Source organism: Penicillium verrucosum, assembly GCF_028828655.1.
Source record: "Penicillium verrucosum strain IBT 35672 chromosome Unknown utg000003l_segment0_segment0, whole genome shotgun sequence".
NCBI lineage: Eukaryota > Fungi > Ascomycota > Eurotiomycetes > Eurotiales > Aspergillaceae > Penicillium > Penicillium verrucosum.
This window is the reverse complement of record NW_026643212.1, coordinates 1,496,901-1,511,506: the sequence shown is the minus strand read 5'-3', so window position 1 is coordinate 1,511,506 and position 14,606 is coordinate 1,496,901. Positions and strand designations below refer to the sequence as shown.

Below are 14,606 nucleotides of genomic sequence, written 5' to 3'. Positions count from 1 at the left end.
ATCCGATTGTCGCTGTATGTTGTATGGACTATAAAATAACATAGTACTGTATAGAGTTACCTAGATATAAGCAATTGGACTTAAAGTGGGTTATAGTACCACGGTACTGCACAAGATACATTGTAATCCGTGGGCTTGAAGTTGCGGAACCGTGGAAATCGAACTGTTATCGTAGGGTCTGTGCAACATTGGGGTTGTTGGCCTCTCGAGTACTTAGGTATGCCATGCAAACTGTATGTTGTAGAGACAAAACCTACACCTACATATTTTAGTATACATATATGTACAGAGTACAGAGTACATATCGTCCGTTTCAAAGTGCTCTTGCCCTGTACTTCCTAGAGGTATGCACCTGGCACTTATATGTTCCCAGCCATCTATATAATTTTTTTTTCCATCTCCTAGGGGTGTTGGTAGATATATATGTTGTCCGAGTTTGAGTGACTCGAAGAAATTCTACGCCAATATCAAAACACCTCGACCACATAAATGCAATAACAACATCGAACAAGTACATTGTATCCGGAGTACGAACGGAGTACGGAGTACATGCATTTATTTAACTTAGCGGGCTAAATGGGATGATCTTCACCTCCACCGCCTGAATTTATCCCTGCCTCTCCAGAAGATCCCCTCCCAGCCTAACTTTTCCATATTTTTCTCCCTGGGCTCCCTTGACTCCTTGAAATTTCTCGTGTTCAATTTACAGCAGGCACAGTTCCACACTGTGTGACCGACCCCTAATCCGTCTATATACCACATATATCAGCATCGAAGAACACCTGAAACTCGCGCCGGTCGTGCAGGAAGGCTATCTGACTCGAATTTGACTTGAAACTACTACTTAACAGTCTCACAAGGTCCACTCGCACGACGTTACCGCACCAACATCACCCTATCGCAACTCTGCGCCGAAAAACAACGTTTGTTATCGATTGGGACAATATCCCCCTCCCCGCCAGGACTCGAATCCAACCCACCCACCGATGCGTTCCCTGGTCGACATCGCTGAGTTACCACATCAGTGATCGGATCGGCCATGAACCCAGCGCATGTGATTCTCGACATGGAAGCGATTGAGGGGTCTTATCGCGTATGCGCGGGGGAAGACCAGCGCCACGGAGGATGTCGCATACTACGCACGGAACATGCAAATGGAGGAGAAACTACTCGATGAGGTCTGGACTACTTTCTCGACTAAGCTGGCGGGCTTTTGCCTGCCAGATAACTGGGGGAACCATAAACTAGATTTGGTCACCGATTTGACTTCTTGCTTTCCCACTCGCTCGTCAGAGCCACCTTCCTACGACCAACCTCCGCCTACCTACGACGATGTGATCTATGATCTACCTCCCGAATACTCTGCACTGCCTCCACTCGCGCAGCGCAAATCGACGGCTATTTTCTTCGCGCCAAGGATACCTCAAAAATCGCATAAATCGTCATCTTCGCTGCTGAAAGATCGTACGCTGGATGTACGCATTGATTTTGAGAATCCTACCGGTGTTCGGGAACATAAGAAGAAAAAGCCCGCGGTAGCAAAGAAAGCAGCCCCGCCTCCCTCTCCCCCTCCTCCGCCACCGCCGCCGGCAGGCGGGGCTGATGGAGGAGACGATAATGCCAACGGTGACGGTGGGTCTGGCGATGCAGGCGGCGCCGGAGGCGGCGATGAGGGAGATGGCGGCGGCGACGATTGGGGCGATTGGAATGTGAACGGAAAGAAGGATAAAAAGAAGAAACTGGAAGAGGAAGAGGAAGAGAGAAAGGCCAAGGAGGAAGAAGAGAAAAAAGCCAAGGAAGAGGAAGAGAGACTAGCCAAGGAGGAGGAAGAACGGCAGGCCGCTGAAGCCTCTGCTGTCAAAGATCTTAGCTGGGCTGAGGATAACGGTGGGGGGTGGGGGCGATGACTCGTGGGCTGCCTTCACGGATGTAGGAAAAAAGAAGAAAGGAAAGGTAAGATCCTCCTCCTCCAATGTACAAGACGAGTGTCTAAGTAAAATTACAGGGAGAAGTTGCACCCCCTGGGGGTTCCAGGACGTAAGTCTGGATAACGGCGCACCGCAATTGGACTTGAATTTCGATAGTCCAGCTCCCAAGACCGGCGGAACAGGGTTTAGTTTCGGAGGATGGGGCAAAGACTGGAATACAGGTGGCAAGCTCGATCCTCTTGGAGACCCTCCTCCCAACGATGAATCTAAGGACAACAATCCTTGGGGAGCAACTTCCAAGAAGACTGGCGACTTCGATTTCGACTTGGGATCTGCACCCGCCGAAACCAAGCAAGAAGATGACTGGGGAGAAGGTTGGGATGCGAGCAAAGACAAAAAGGGAACGGAACCCGAACTCGAGATTCCTGCGCCTCCGCCTCCGCCTGCACCCAGAGTCGATTTTACACAGGAAGCCTGGTATATGAATCTTACCAAGAAAGAGCAGCGTAAAGCGAAGAAGGAGATGGAGAAGAAATACAAAGACGAGGATGAAGCTGCGGCAAAAGCCACAGCAGAGTGGGAAGCAGCCAAGGCTGAAGCCGAGGCGGCGGCGGCGGCGGCAGCAGCAGCAGCAGCAGAAGCGGCAGAGGCAGAGGCAGCAGCAGAGGCAGAGGCAGCGGCAGCGCAGGCGGCTGCAGCTGTACCTGAATCAGTAGTTGAGGAGACTGAGAAACCACCCGAGGCAGATACTGACTGGGGTTGGGGTGTTCCAGTGAAGACCAAAGATAAGAAGAAAAAGAAGAAGATTGACCTTTTAGCTGATCCGGAGCCTGTCATCGATGAACCGCCGGCGAAACCAACAGAGCCAGTTGATGCTTTTGCCGCTTGGGGAATTTCTTCAAAGGACAAGAAGAAAAGCAAAGGCAAAGCTGAGCCAGCACCCGAGCCAGAACCCACCCCGGAACCTGAGCCTGAGCCTGAACCGGAGCCAGAGCCAGAGCCAGAGCCAGAACCAGAACCAGAACCGGTGCCCGAACCTGAACCTGAGGCGCCAAAGGTGCCCGATGAGCCTCTATACGAAAATTGGCGGGATATATCGTCTAAAGAACGCAAGAAGCGAGAGAAACAATTAATGCGCAAGGGCCTTCCCATTCCCGGCAAGGATTTTGAGCTCCCATCAGACGAGCCGCCTGAAGAAGTGCCTGAACCGGTTGTTGAACCGGAGCCAGAAGCAGAACCAGTGCCTGAGACAGAACCGGAACCCGAGCCACTACCAGAACCGGAACCGGAACCCGAGCCGGAGCCAGAGAAACCGGCTGAAGACTCTTGGGGCATTTGGGGACCAACAAAGGACAAGAAAAAGAAGAAGGGCAAGGATATTGAAGAACCTCCCCCACGTGCGCCGACACCTCCTGCTCAGGGCTTGACTCCAGAGCCGGAAGCTTTCCATGACAATGCCGACGATATTTGGGCAGAGCTGGCACCTAAGACATCTAAGGGCACAAAGAAGACCACGAAAGCCATCGAACCCCCCAAAGAGGAAAAGGCACCTAAAAGCTTCTGGTCGACCCTGACCGGGGGTTCTACGAGCAAAACCAAATCAACGAAGAAGGCGAAGGAAGAAAAGGAACCCGAGCCTATAGAAGAGGAAGACTTGCTTATCGACGTAGACGACAACCCCCCAGCGCCTGAACCAGATGCCGAGCCAGAGCCAGAACCAGAGCCAGAGCCGGAACCAGAACCGGTGCCTGAACCTGAACCAGAGCCCCCTGCCCCCGAAAAGTTATCCAAGTCCAAGGCTTCCAAGCTCAGCGTTGCTGAACGTATCAAGGCTTTGGAGCAAGCCAAGAAGGAGAAGGCAAAGGCAGAAAAGGCTGGCTTGAAGAGCAAAACCAAGGAAAAGAAGGTTGAACCCGAACTAGAACCTGAGCCAGTGCCGGAGCCGGAGCCAGAGCCTGAACCTCCTGTAGAGGAGCCCGCTCCTACAAAGAAGAGTTCAAAGTCTAAGTCTAAGACAGCGGAAGCTCTTGAGTTCGAAGATAGGAAAGTCTCCAAGGACTCTGTTCCTGGAAGCTTCCCAGACTTTGGAGATGATCCCGAGCCTGAACCCGAACCCGAACCTGAACCTGAGCCGGAGCCTGAGCCGGAGCCGGAGCCGGAGCCTGAACCCGAGCCACTACCAGAGCCGGAACCTGAGCCACCAGCCCCAGATCTTTCGAAAATGAGTAAAAAGGAACTCAAGAAGTATAAAAAGGCCGAAGCCGAGAAAGCCGCTGCCGCAGCTGCTGCGGCGGCTGCCAGAGAGCCAACCCCGCCACCTCCGGAGCCGGAACCAGAGCCAGAGAATGAGCATGAGCCAGTGCCAGTGCCTGGACCTGAACCTGAACCTGAACCTGAACCCGAAGCTGAGGCCGACGCCGAGCCCGAGCCTGCACCGGAGCCCACACCCGAGGAACCAGAGGCAAAGGACGAAGCTACACCGGAGCCTGCCGAAGAGCCTCCAAAACCCTCCAAGAAGGATCGAGTACGTACCGAACGGAATACGAACACCTCTTCATGGGGAGGCTTCTGGGGGGCCCACCACCTCCAAAGAAATCCAATAAGAAAGAGAGTAAGATCCAGGAAGAAGCAGAACCTCCAAAGAAATCAAAGAAGGAAAACAAGATCCAAGAGGAAGTGAAACCGCCCAAGAAGTTGAAGAAGGAACCCAAAGTCCAAGAGGAGGTCGAAACGCCCAAGAAGTTGAAGAAGGAACCTAAAATCCAAGAGGAGATCGAAACTCCCAAGAAAAAAGAATCTCGAAAATCTCCACCAAAAGAACCGGAGGCAGAAGTGGAAAGGTCTTCTGCGTCAGACCGGGAGAAGCGGCGAGAACGAGAGGGGCGCTCCTCTAAGAACCAACGTGGCGTGGCCTTGGCCAACATGGTACTGGGTACACCCCAGTCCAGAAGCAAATCGACTAGAAAACCTGGCTCTTCGTCGAAACCTGTATCTAGACGTCCATCATTTGATATTGATGAGAAACCTGCTGATCCATCACCGGGTGAGAAGCCTGAGGTGTCTGACAAGGCAGCCAAGTTGATGGGCATGGATGCTTCCAAGTCTCGACGTGAGCGCCCGCGCACGGACAGGCGTAAATCAGGTATGTACCTTTCTCTCACCTTTGATTTATCTATCACTGACTTCCTGCCTACGAAATAGTTCGAGATCCGTATGCGATCGAGGATGATGATCTCGTTATGGTTGATATGGAAGATGCAGAGGGTCATTCACCTAAAGAGGGCTCCAAGGGCTCAAGGCGCAAGTCAAAGAGACAGGTATGTCGAGATAACCACAATATTTTTTGCGCTTTTGTACTAACCTGAGATCCTTCATAGCCGCGCCCCAGACCCGACGACGAAGACGATGCTGTCATGGTCGATCCATATCAAGCACCTCCCGCCCCAGATGTAATGTCCGGACCCGACGATATGGCCTTCGTCGATGCGCCACCAAGAGAACGTCGCCTAAAGCGTTCCAACACCGCACCGCCAAAGAAACAAGAGAGCGGTGGATTGATGGGCCTCCTGGATTCCCTAAGGAAAGGCACACGCCCAGATCGACCAGAACGCCCCGAGATGCCGGAAAGACGGAAGTCACGCTCATATCGCGAAGATGACGGAAGATATCCGCCCGAAATGGAGCGGGACGGCCCTCGCAGATCACGTCGCGAAGATCGACGCCGAGGATCTGTCCGACCAGACACCGATGCTGAAGGGTTCGTTACCGACGCCGCCGGTGTAGCAGCAGGCGGCGAGACAGAAGCCGACGAAGCGGAAGCTCGACGCGCAGCACGCCAGGCGCGCCGTGGATCCCGGAAGGCACCTTCTGACTCCCGTGAATCTGAAGCTCGGGAGGCAGAGGAACGGCGCGCGAGGCGGAAAGAACGCGCACGTGAACAGCGTGCTCGTGAAGAAGAAGAACGTCTACGAGAGGAAGATCGTTTACGAGAAGAAAAGCGGGCTCGACGAGCTGCACGTGAAGAACGTCGTGCTCGGGAAGAGCAGGCGGCTCGTGACGCTGAAGCCGAAGCCGAAGCGGCGGCTGAAGCTAGAGCAGCGGAACGCCGTGAGCGCCGGCGGATGCGCGAAGAGGAAATGATGGCGGCGAGAGCGAGTCGACGTCGTGAACGTGAGCAAAGGGTCCCTGATGATTTCTTCCCCGATGAACGTGAGGTCGACCGTCGTGGGGATCGTAGCTCCCGCGCGTTTGAAGAGCCCAACGCTCGTCGTCGCAAGTCTAAGGTCGCTCCTGAACCAACTCGGGAACCGCTCATGACTGGTGGGTTGAATCGTGGCGGTGGTGCGAAAGACAAGATTTCCTCTTGGGTTTATTCGCAAAGTGATGAACCTCCAGAACCACCAGAAATCGTTCCCACTCTTATTGATCTGCCTCCTCTTGCAGCTGACGACGGAGGGAATGCTCATTCTCTTTCGTCGGATGAAGAAGCTCGTCGCGCTGTTCGCCGTAAGGCCCGTCGTCGTGCTAAGTATGAGGAAGAGGTTGACGATCCTCGTTCTCGGCATCGAGGGTCTCGCCGTGAAGGTGTGAAGAGCAGTTCTGGAAGTGGTGACTATGAACGTGATCGTGGGATGAGGTCCCAACCGGGGAGTCGACAAGGTGCTCCGCCGAGTTCGGGGCCTAAGAAGCCCAGTTGGTTCCGTAAATTGACGAATCTGTAACCCAGGCATTTGGTCATTTTCTATTCTTTCTATTCTTTCTATTCTTTGGGAATTTGTTCGCTTGTTTTGTATATTTTGGTTGCAGCGTCTTTTTCCTTTCTCTTTTTTGGTTATTTTAACAAAGGTCTGTGATAAAAACTCCAGGCAGATCGGATTTGACGACATGTATGAAGCTCATATGATACTATGACCCCAGCAATATACGCATTTTGGATTCTTTTGATAGTCTGCTCAGATAGATTGCATTCCCTTTTGGATGTTTGCTTTCCCTCCTGACTTTTATATGGCAGGTACACAATGGCCTACAAACATGAGAAGGTAAGATTGTGGCCTGATCCCCAAGGCGTCACCAATGGCCTCTTTGATATTGTTCTCTCTCTTTCTCAGATGCGAAGTAAACAACCTCAAAGTCATTCATTTCCCCAACAATCCCATCTTCAAGAGACATGCCCTCTTTCCACCCACACCAAAGTCTCTTCAGAGCTGGATAAGTCCAAATAAGTCCAGTTCCCACCTTATCGAGGTATTAAGAATCTTCTACATGCATCCCATACATCATGTCTAACTAAAACACTTCACTAGGCCAATCTCCTTAAGTCACAACCTCGATCGATCACCCACACCCCAGCCTAAGAAACCTCCATTCCCCGAACTCAACTACCGCGCTCAGCCATCCAAACCTCGATATCTGACCCTCAAAACCACTAATTACGGAGTTTCCATCTGACATCCCTCGCACACACAGAATGTCCGCACCAAGTACGGTGACCGACTTCCAAAATGAACGCACCGCCATCCTCTCCTGGCTTGAAGACCAAGCCCGACTTTTGAGACACCAACCAAGATCCGACGCCATCAAAGAAGTCAGAGTCAACCTCCGCGACCAGTCTCTTGAATACCTCGATCGACTAAAACAAGCTTCGATTATCATGGCTTGTGAGGCCAAAGACCATCCCTACGTGACAGCAAAGCCGCCGGGGTTCTACGAAGTCGTTGTTCCGAAAATGTGCGATGCGCTGCAATTACGACTGCCGCAGCTTGCCTCGAGGCTTGGGACCAATCCTAAATGCAACATGTGTGTTCAGTTCATTATTATGAATGTTGTGACCGAGCCCGGCTTCTAGGTTGGTGATTTTGGGAGATCAGTTGTTTGTGAGATTGCAATGAACTTTGTGTTATCATCTTACCTAGCTCGTGTATGTACATGGGTACAAAGTGCATGTTACTTGCATTATCACCTACATGTAGCCTACGCATATCATGATGTTTTGTTTGTCGGCCTATATGGTCCTTTTAGTAGCCTTCTCAGATATCCTCTTCGAGATACATGTATTATCTCCCCTTTCTCTGTGTGACCTATACAGAGTATGTATTAGCCATAGATATGCCTCGCGGCACTTTAATGCTATCAAACTACCCAACTTTAGGACCTACTCATCATTCGGAGACCTTCATGATACTTTTATATAATTGATATTTTGATCACTAGGGACATAATGGACTTCAACGCACATCATGTTAGTAGAACTGCCTTTCCAGCCTCCTAGTCCTCAACCTGCCTTTGCAGCTGGAGCCACATTCGGCTTCCCACAGTGGAATCACTGCCATACAATAGTAATCCGGATATCTCGCTATATATCTATCTACGTCAGTTATACTTTACTACATTAATCATATATCTTTATGAAGAAACAGTTATATTGCCTGATCTGATATTGTTCGCAGAGTCCTATCTTAGCTCCCAAGTACCCACTCGTCCGGAATCTCCCACTACTAGACACACATTTAGTCGTGAAGATCCGAACCTCTAAAGCGGTTCTTTCCACCCATGTCAGCCCACTGCTGTGAAATACTGTTAGTTTTCCTACCTGATTTACGAGGGTTGGGAGCCACAGGAGGGGGAAAACCTCCGTGCTCATTAGTTCGGGTGAGCCTTCAGGAGTAGGGGAGGCTACAGGGAAGGGTGGGGTAACCGAGCCACTGGAGCTGCCGGAACCCCATGACTGTGATCTCTCTTCCTGTGGGGGAGGCCTGGGAAAAGGCGTAGTACGTTCCGGGTGGAAGAGGTTAGTAACAGCACCAGCGAGTCTCTCAATTTCACGGTCTGTAGGAGCCCGATATTCCGATTCCGGCCTCTTAGGCCTATGAGCAGCCTTAGGCTTTAGGACAGTACTATTGCTCGCGCTGTTTTTCCTAGAGGTGACTATACTGTCGGTTAGCTTTTGAACGGGGCCAGGGATAAGAGCCTCACGTTGCGATACTCGGCCATCATGGTAGTGACGGATCGAACGGCGCTCGCCACCAACTGAGCGTTCAGTGGTGAACCCGTTGGGTGATCCAGGAGCAGTAGCCTTTCCGGATTTCAGAGCTCGCTTGCGGTCAGCCATGTTCGTCGTGGGTCAAACCTAGGTATCTAGTGCAAGATAGTTAGTTAGTGTGTCACAGATGGATAGGATAGGAGAAAGGAGAACCGGTTGGGAGAATCGGATGGGCGACTGGAATATTCCTAAAATGCAACGGACATACGGACAGTTATATAGTTTAGCTGATGGTGTACTTGAAAGGGTGAGAACAAAGTCTTTATCCTTTGTTGCAGTGCCTTTCAAGTCTTTGAACTAGGTTTCTCGCTTTAGAATCTTGATATAACAAAGCGTTAGATTTCTTTTACTCTTTAAATCTCAAAATAAAAGGCGAGACAACAAAGGCCATTGTTGCTAATAAACAAAGTAACAATACATTCCTCCTCAATGCTTGAATGTTTATCTATACACAACACCACAACGTGAGCAAAACTGGCAACATCTCTATCCAGTGGCCAGCCATTTTCAAGTTGTGGTGCTACTGCTACAGGATCAAAACATGTCTTCCACACGAACCATATTTCTCCGCAACGGCCTTCCTACCGTTGATGAGTATGGCTTGTTTCGAGGCACGCTGTGGTTTACCGTCAGATTTCAAAACAAGGACCGCCGGCTTTCTGACTACGAGTTGATGAATCTTACAATCCAGCGTCTCCGAATCGGAGAGTTCACAGTCGACTCCGGGCCCGTACACGAGGGTAGGGGGTTTTGCATATCATTTCCGGTCTCAATTTACGGCGCTAGCCGCAGTGCGTGCATTGCTATTGTTATAAGGGCTATAGAATGCTATAGGGAGGATATCATGTCTGGGGATATTACTATTGACCGGGACTTTCTTTTCAGAAGTAGGGCTTTCATCGGATAAAGGCATTCCTGACAACAAAGTTCTCAAACCAAACCAACCAGAATCATGTGTCAGTATGTGCCTCGCTGCCCTCTTGTGGCGAGGCATACGAGGCATCCAAAATCGTGGTAGGACGGACGAAAATGGAGTGGGTGAAGTGAATGATAACCGTGCAAAGCACCCAATACCATATCAAAACACCAATATTATCCTTTTTCTCGCGATGTCCCGACCTCCACTAGTTGGATTTTGTTTAAAATTGAAATGTGTACGCCACAGATGATAAAATAAATATCCTTCCCTACCAAGGGGCGTAAAGAAGATAGATCTCCGGGTGCCGCTATATATGGCCTATTCATATATATGGCTTCAGCAGACCAAAACCAATTGTATGACCAACTAAAGTTCTATCTACGCATTACATAGTCACTGGAAATTTAGATGTACTTAAAGAGCTACATGGGAATATAATATTTTCTGAAATAGAATAGGACCTATGGGATTTCACTGTTGGCTATAAAGATGAAGACGGTAACTAACTAAGCGAATGTATATATGTCTGGTTAGAAAGAAATAGCGATAGAAACGAGCTAGACTCAACAGCAAATATCATCTCGAATATGCGAATGCTCAACACATCCTACAATCTACCGAGGACCAACGAGCTTCGCAGTATCTCTAAGGGTAACATGGAACTCTTTGACCTGGTCTGCAGGTGTCTCAACAATATATCGCCAGAGGGTCCAGATATCCTGAGAACCAGAGCCACGATCCGGGCCATCTTGCTCGATCTCAAACTCCCTGGCCTTCTTGTTAGACGGGGATCCAAAGAACTGGACCAAAGCAAGATCAACCGGGGCATGAGGGATCTCCGATGAAAACTGAGTGTATCCGAAGGTCTTCACCTGCGCCTGGACCTTCTTCCACTGCGGTCGCCATTTCTCGAATGCCGCCGTCCATTCCCGATCGGTACCTGCATCTGCGAGTGTAGCGCACATGGTCCAGAGAAAGTGTGAGACATCAATCCAGCCATCAGACGTACCCTTGGCTTTTAGAGACTTATATTCGTCACGGCGGACGGTGAAATGAAATAAGCGGCGGGTTTCTTGTCGCGAGCCTAGTGCAATCGAGAGAGGCAAAAAGTCAAAGGCATCGCCGGCAGTATCTGAGCTAGAGTCGTAAGCTGTAGAACAGGAGTCCTCGTCATCCGCGTCCCAGGCTTCGTCGGCGTCCATGGGGATCGCTAGAGATTGGTACATTGGGTCCTCTGGAGCTTCGTATTTAGATGGGAGAGGCATGATTGAATCTAGCTATCGATTGAGTGGATTGGATAGAGGAATTGAAATACACTTGTTGGGTGCTTGTCTGTATAGACAGTATAGGTAGGGTGGGCATATGATTTATATAGTTTCAGGGCCAATCAAACTATGGTATTATGGTATTATGGTATCGGATATCTGAGTTCAAAGACACGCTTTGTTCTCTTTTTGACGTTTGTTTCTGCTCAAAGGTGGCCTCGAGAGATTAAAATACAATGTACTTCATGAAGCGGGAGCCGTTCTTTGTTTGTTGCCAGTCAATGGCTTTGTACTCAAAATGGACCAAAGAGACACGACAGAAGCCCCGAAGAACAAAGAAGGACCTTCTTCTCAGGCCTGGACTGGCCCTAAATAATGGAAGATTGTGAGTTGAGCATCCATGAACCTTAGTGGCAGCGACGGCAGCGCGACGAAGAGGTTAACACTACACAATCCATCCCACTAAACGACCTCCCCGCCTTCATTAGCTTGCTTTCCAAGCTTTCCACTGACACGTTCCCTCTCCTTCCGTCGATTCTCTAGATAAAAACGACCCCCTTCATACAGGCTGAGATACAGACCCAATGCAATTGCCGTCCAACCAGCCCGTATCAGTCCGCCCTTGAACAAGCCACGAATTCCTTCATACCGTATTATATTACAACCGACAGAAATGAGAGAGGTATCGGGTTTAGCTTTTGTTCGCGCCTCCGAAGATACCGCTGCATTACCACGAGTACCAGCCTGAGTATTTTGATCTTGGGACCTACCGCCAGTATCACTTGCGGAAAGCATAACGCGGGTCTTTATCACGTCTATTGGGGTCGTCACAGTTGCCGCGACGGTCCCTGAAAATGCCGCAGCTATCCCCGTCAAGCCGGCCCGTTCGACTAGTTGATCTGACTCCGCCGATGGAGGTCGGCCGGTGTTGCTCCGAGCTGCTTTCCGTTGTCTTCGACGGTCAATGAGATGTGATCGCACATACTCAAAGAGCGGAAATTGTAAAGCTGTAGTTGGGAGGTTTCGACCAACTAGTGCCGTATATCCACTCCATAGGCGCCAAGGATGACGTCGAAAGCGCAAAAGTACTTGTCGCATGGCGGATTTGCTTGTTTGAGAACCTTGAATCATCTGCGCATTTTGTTTTAATACCTCAGCCGGCGTAAGCATGAGGCATGATACCATCTCCCCGGTTGAAGAAGCAATCCCGTGCATAATGGGTGTAGGGAGTGAATGTGTGAAAGGCAAGCGAAGACTATTCAGAGAACCATCAGGGAAGGTCCTTTTGCCACTGCTCGTGCTCATGGGAGAGTTGGTTGATGAATTGTACATAATGCTCTTCACAGCTTCATATGTGGTAAAGAATGCACCAGCTAGATTAAGTAGATAGGATAGTCAACTAGAATGTCCCCTGTTCATGAATAAGAGCCAACACATACAAGCTGGAATTGTTGAGAAAACCACACTCCAGACGCCTTGGTATAATCCTCGGAAGAGCACATTGCGATGCACTGCTCCTGTGCGCGCATCTTTGTAAACCTTCTTATAGTCTAGGGATTGAACTCGGGTCTTGAGTGTGTCAAAGGGGTAGACGATAAAGTCGACTACGACTGCAGCAAATGCACCTGCCTATTATGAGATATATCTCAGTTAGCGATTGAAATCCGAAGTATGTATCTTCTGTCAAATGTAGGAAGCCAGTAGAACTGGAGATGAGTTGATCGGGTGCTACTCACAACCCAAATATCAGAATGAGTGTTGTACATGGGGAAAATACAGAACAAAAGAACTCCACTTTAAGTGGTAGAGACATTGCAAATATTTAAATATTGGAGAAGGAGAGTGCCATGGAAGATTCCCATCTGAGGATTCACTAGCTGATGGGAGATGACGTCATCCATCTACTAGTCACGTGTCTCCAATGGAACAACACAACCCAAGTCAACTTTATATTGACCTGGACATAGTCAGAATGGTCGAGATGTTTGACTCAAGGATTTTTATAATTCTATTTCAGCCCCTAACCATTAGAGAACCTTGAGGTACTACCATCATATCGCGACACAGGGATAATATACATGACCTCCACATTTTCCTCTATAGCCAGCCCTTAGGTCCACCCCAGTTACCCTTGATCATGTAGTTGAAGTACACCCAAGGGAAGAAGTCCTTCTTCAGGTACCAGAACGAACGACGGGGGTCAGCCTGGTCAATACCAAACCAGTCTCCGAATGTCTCCTTGGGCACACCGCCGTACTTGAACTCAGCAAGAAGAACTTTACCATATTCAGTCAATAGTGGGCAAGAGGTGTATCCATCGTAAGAAGCATCCAGTTCCTTGCCTTCCATGCTCTGCAGAAGGTTGCGAACGAGAACCGGTGCCTCAGAAGTGACGGCTGCCGCAGTCTTGGATGTTGGCAAGCTGGAAGCATCACCGGCAGACCACACGTTGGGGAACTTCTTGTGTTGGGTGCTGTTGTCATCAACATCGACGAATCCAGCCTCGTTGGCCAGAGGGCTATTCTTGACGAAACCGTAAGCACCCATCTTGGGAGTGACGTGCAACAGGTCGAATGGTTTGGCGACCTCTCCCTCGGGAGAGGCAAAAATGGCACTCTTGCCATCAATGGCAAGGAGATCGTGCTGGAACAATCCCTCAACACCACGATCCTTGCGCATCTGCTCAAGAACAGCGCTGTACTTGGGCACACCGAACATCACTGGGAGACCAGTCGCAAAGCTGATCTTGACGGGTGACTCAGAGGGGCTGGTGGGGTTGTAGAGACCAGCTCGTTTCCAGTGGTCCAACGCAAGCCACATGATCTTCTGCGGAGCGCCCGCACACTTGACCACACCAGCTGGCTGAGTGAAAATGGCATTTCCTTCGCGGAAGTTTTCAATGGTGCGGAAAGCCTTGTCGCAAGTGTCGTAGCTATAGATTGTCGAAACGGTTGAGTTTCGGTCTGCGAGAGCCTCAGGGAGACCCTTGATATTGCCATAGTTGATGCTAATACCGGGCACCACAACCAGATGATCGTAGTTGATCTTATCGCCATTCTCAAGAGTGAGCGCATTTTCAGCGGGGGCGAAGGCGCCAACACCCTCATTATAAAACTTGAACTTGGGATCAATCAGGCTGTTCAATGGCTTGCGCAGTTCCTGTTTGTCCTTGAGGCCACCGCCAACCAGTGTCCAGCCGGGTTGGTAGTTGTGCCACGCAGCAGGATCAATCACAGCAATGTCATCTTGGGCAAATTTGCCAGAGTGCAGGAGCTGGTGGCTGACGGAGAGACCAGCTGTACCACCGCCGACCACTACGATTTTGTGGCTTCGCGCGGAGCTCACGGGAGACGCGGTTGCGAGACTCCTCCACTGAGCGACGGAGCGCTTGGCAGCAATTACTGTGCGACGCTGAAACATGATTGAATATACAAGACAAAAAAAAGTGATTAAAG

General features: G+C 50.1%; 6 protein-coding genes across 6 annotated transcripts; 2 read left to right on the top strand and 4 right to left on the bottom strand.

The window, feature by feature from the left end:
• Positions 1 to 1,154: 1,154 nt before the first annotated feature.
• N7516_008273 (uncharacterized protein) lies at positions 1,155 to 6,649 on the top strand (the record flags this gene model as incomplete). The annotated part of the gene is made up of 6 exons (XM_057220992.1): positions 1,155 to 1,894; positions 2,006 to 2,037; positions 2,090 to 4,452; positions 4,521 to 5,070; positions 5,130 to 5,245; positions 5,306 to 6,649. The coding sequence occupies 6 exons, from the start codon at positions 1,155 to 1,157 to the stop codon at positions 6,647 to 6,649; spliced, it is 5,145 nt and encodes a 1,714-aa protein (XP_057071264.1).
• Positions 6,650 to 7,395: 746 nt separating this feature from the next.
• N7516_008272 (uncharacterized protein) lies at positions 7,396 to 7,773 on the top strand (the record flags this gene model as incomplete). Its single annotated transcript, XM_057220991.1, has 1 exon — positions 7,396 to 7,773. The coding sequence occupies one exon, from the start codon at positions 7,396 to 7,398 to the stop codon at positions 7,771 to 7,773; it is 378 nt and encodes a 125-aa protein (XP_057071263.1).
• Positions 7,774 to 8,434: 661 nt separating this feature from the next.
• N7516_008271 (uncharacterized protein) lies at positions 8,435 to 9,036 on the bottom strand (the record flags this gene model as incomplete). Its single annotated transcript, XM_057220990.1, has 2 exons — positions 8,435 to 8,491; positions 8,518 to 9,036. The coding sequence occupies 2 exons, from the start codon at positions 9,034 to 9,036 to the stop codon at positions 8,435 to 8,437; spliced, it is 576 nt and encodes a 191-aa protein (XP_057071262.1).
• Positions 9,037 to 10,500: 1,464 nt separating this feature from the next.
• N7516_008270 (uncharacterized protein) lies at positions 10,501 to 11,151 on the bottom strand (the record flags this gene model as incomplete). Its single annotated transcript, XM_057220989.1, has 1 exon — positions 10,501 to 11,151. The coding sequence occupies one exon, from the start codon at positions 11,149 to 11,151 to the stop codon at positions 10,501 to 10,503; it is 651 nt and encodes a 216-aa protein (XP_057071261.1).
• Positions 11,152 to 11,613: 462 nt separating this feature from the next.
• Positions 11,614 to 12,917, bottom strand: N7516_008269 (putative mitochondrial carrier protein; the record flags this gene model as incomplete). Its single annotated transcript, XM_057220988.1, has 3 exons — positions 11,614 to 12,524; positions 12,591 to 12,780; positions 12,888 to 12,917. The coding sequence occupies 3 exons, from the start codon at positions 12,915 to 12,917 to the stop codon at positions 11,614 to 11,616; spliced, it is 1,131 nt and encodes a 376-aa protein (XP_057071260.1).
• Positions 12,918 to 13,248: 331 nt separating this feature from the next.
• Positions 13,249 to 14,571, bottom strand: N7516_008268 (NAD(P)/FAD-dependent oxidoreductase; the record flags this gene model as incomplete). The annotated part of the gene is made up of 1 exon (XM_057220987.1): positions 13,249 to 14,571. The coding sequence occupies one exon, from the start codon at positions 14,569 to 14,571 to the stop codon at positions 13,249 to 13,251; it is 1,323 nt and encodes a 440-aa protein (XP_057071259.1).
• Between the last annotated feature and the right edge of the window lie 35 nt (positions 14,572 to 14,606).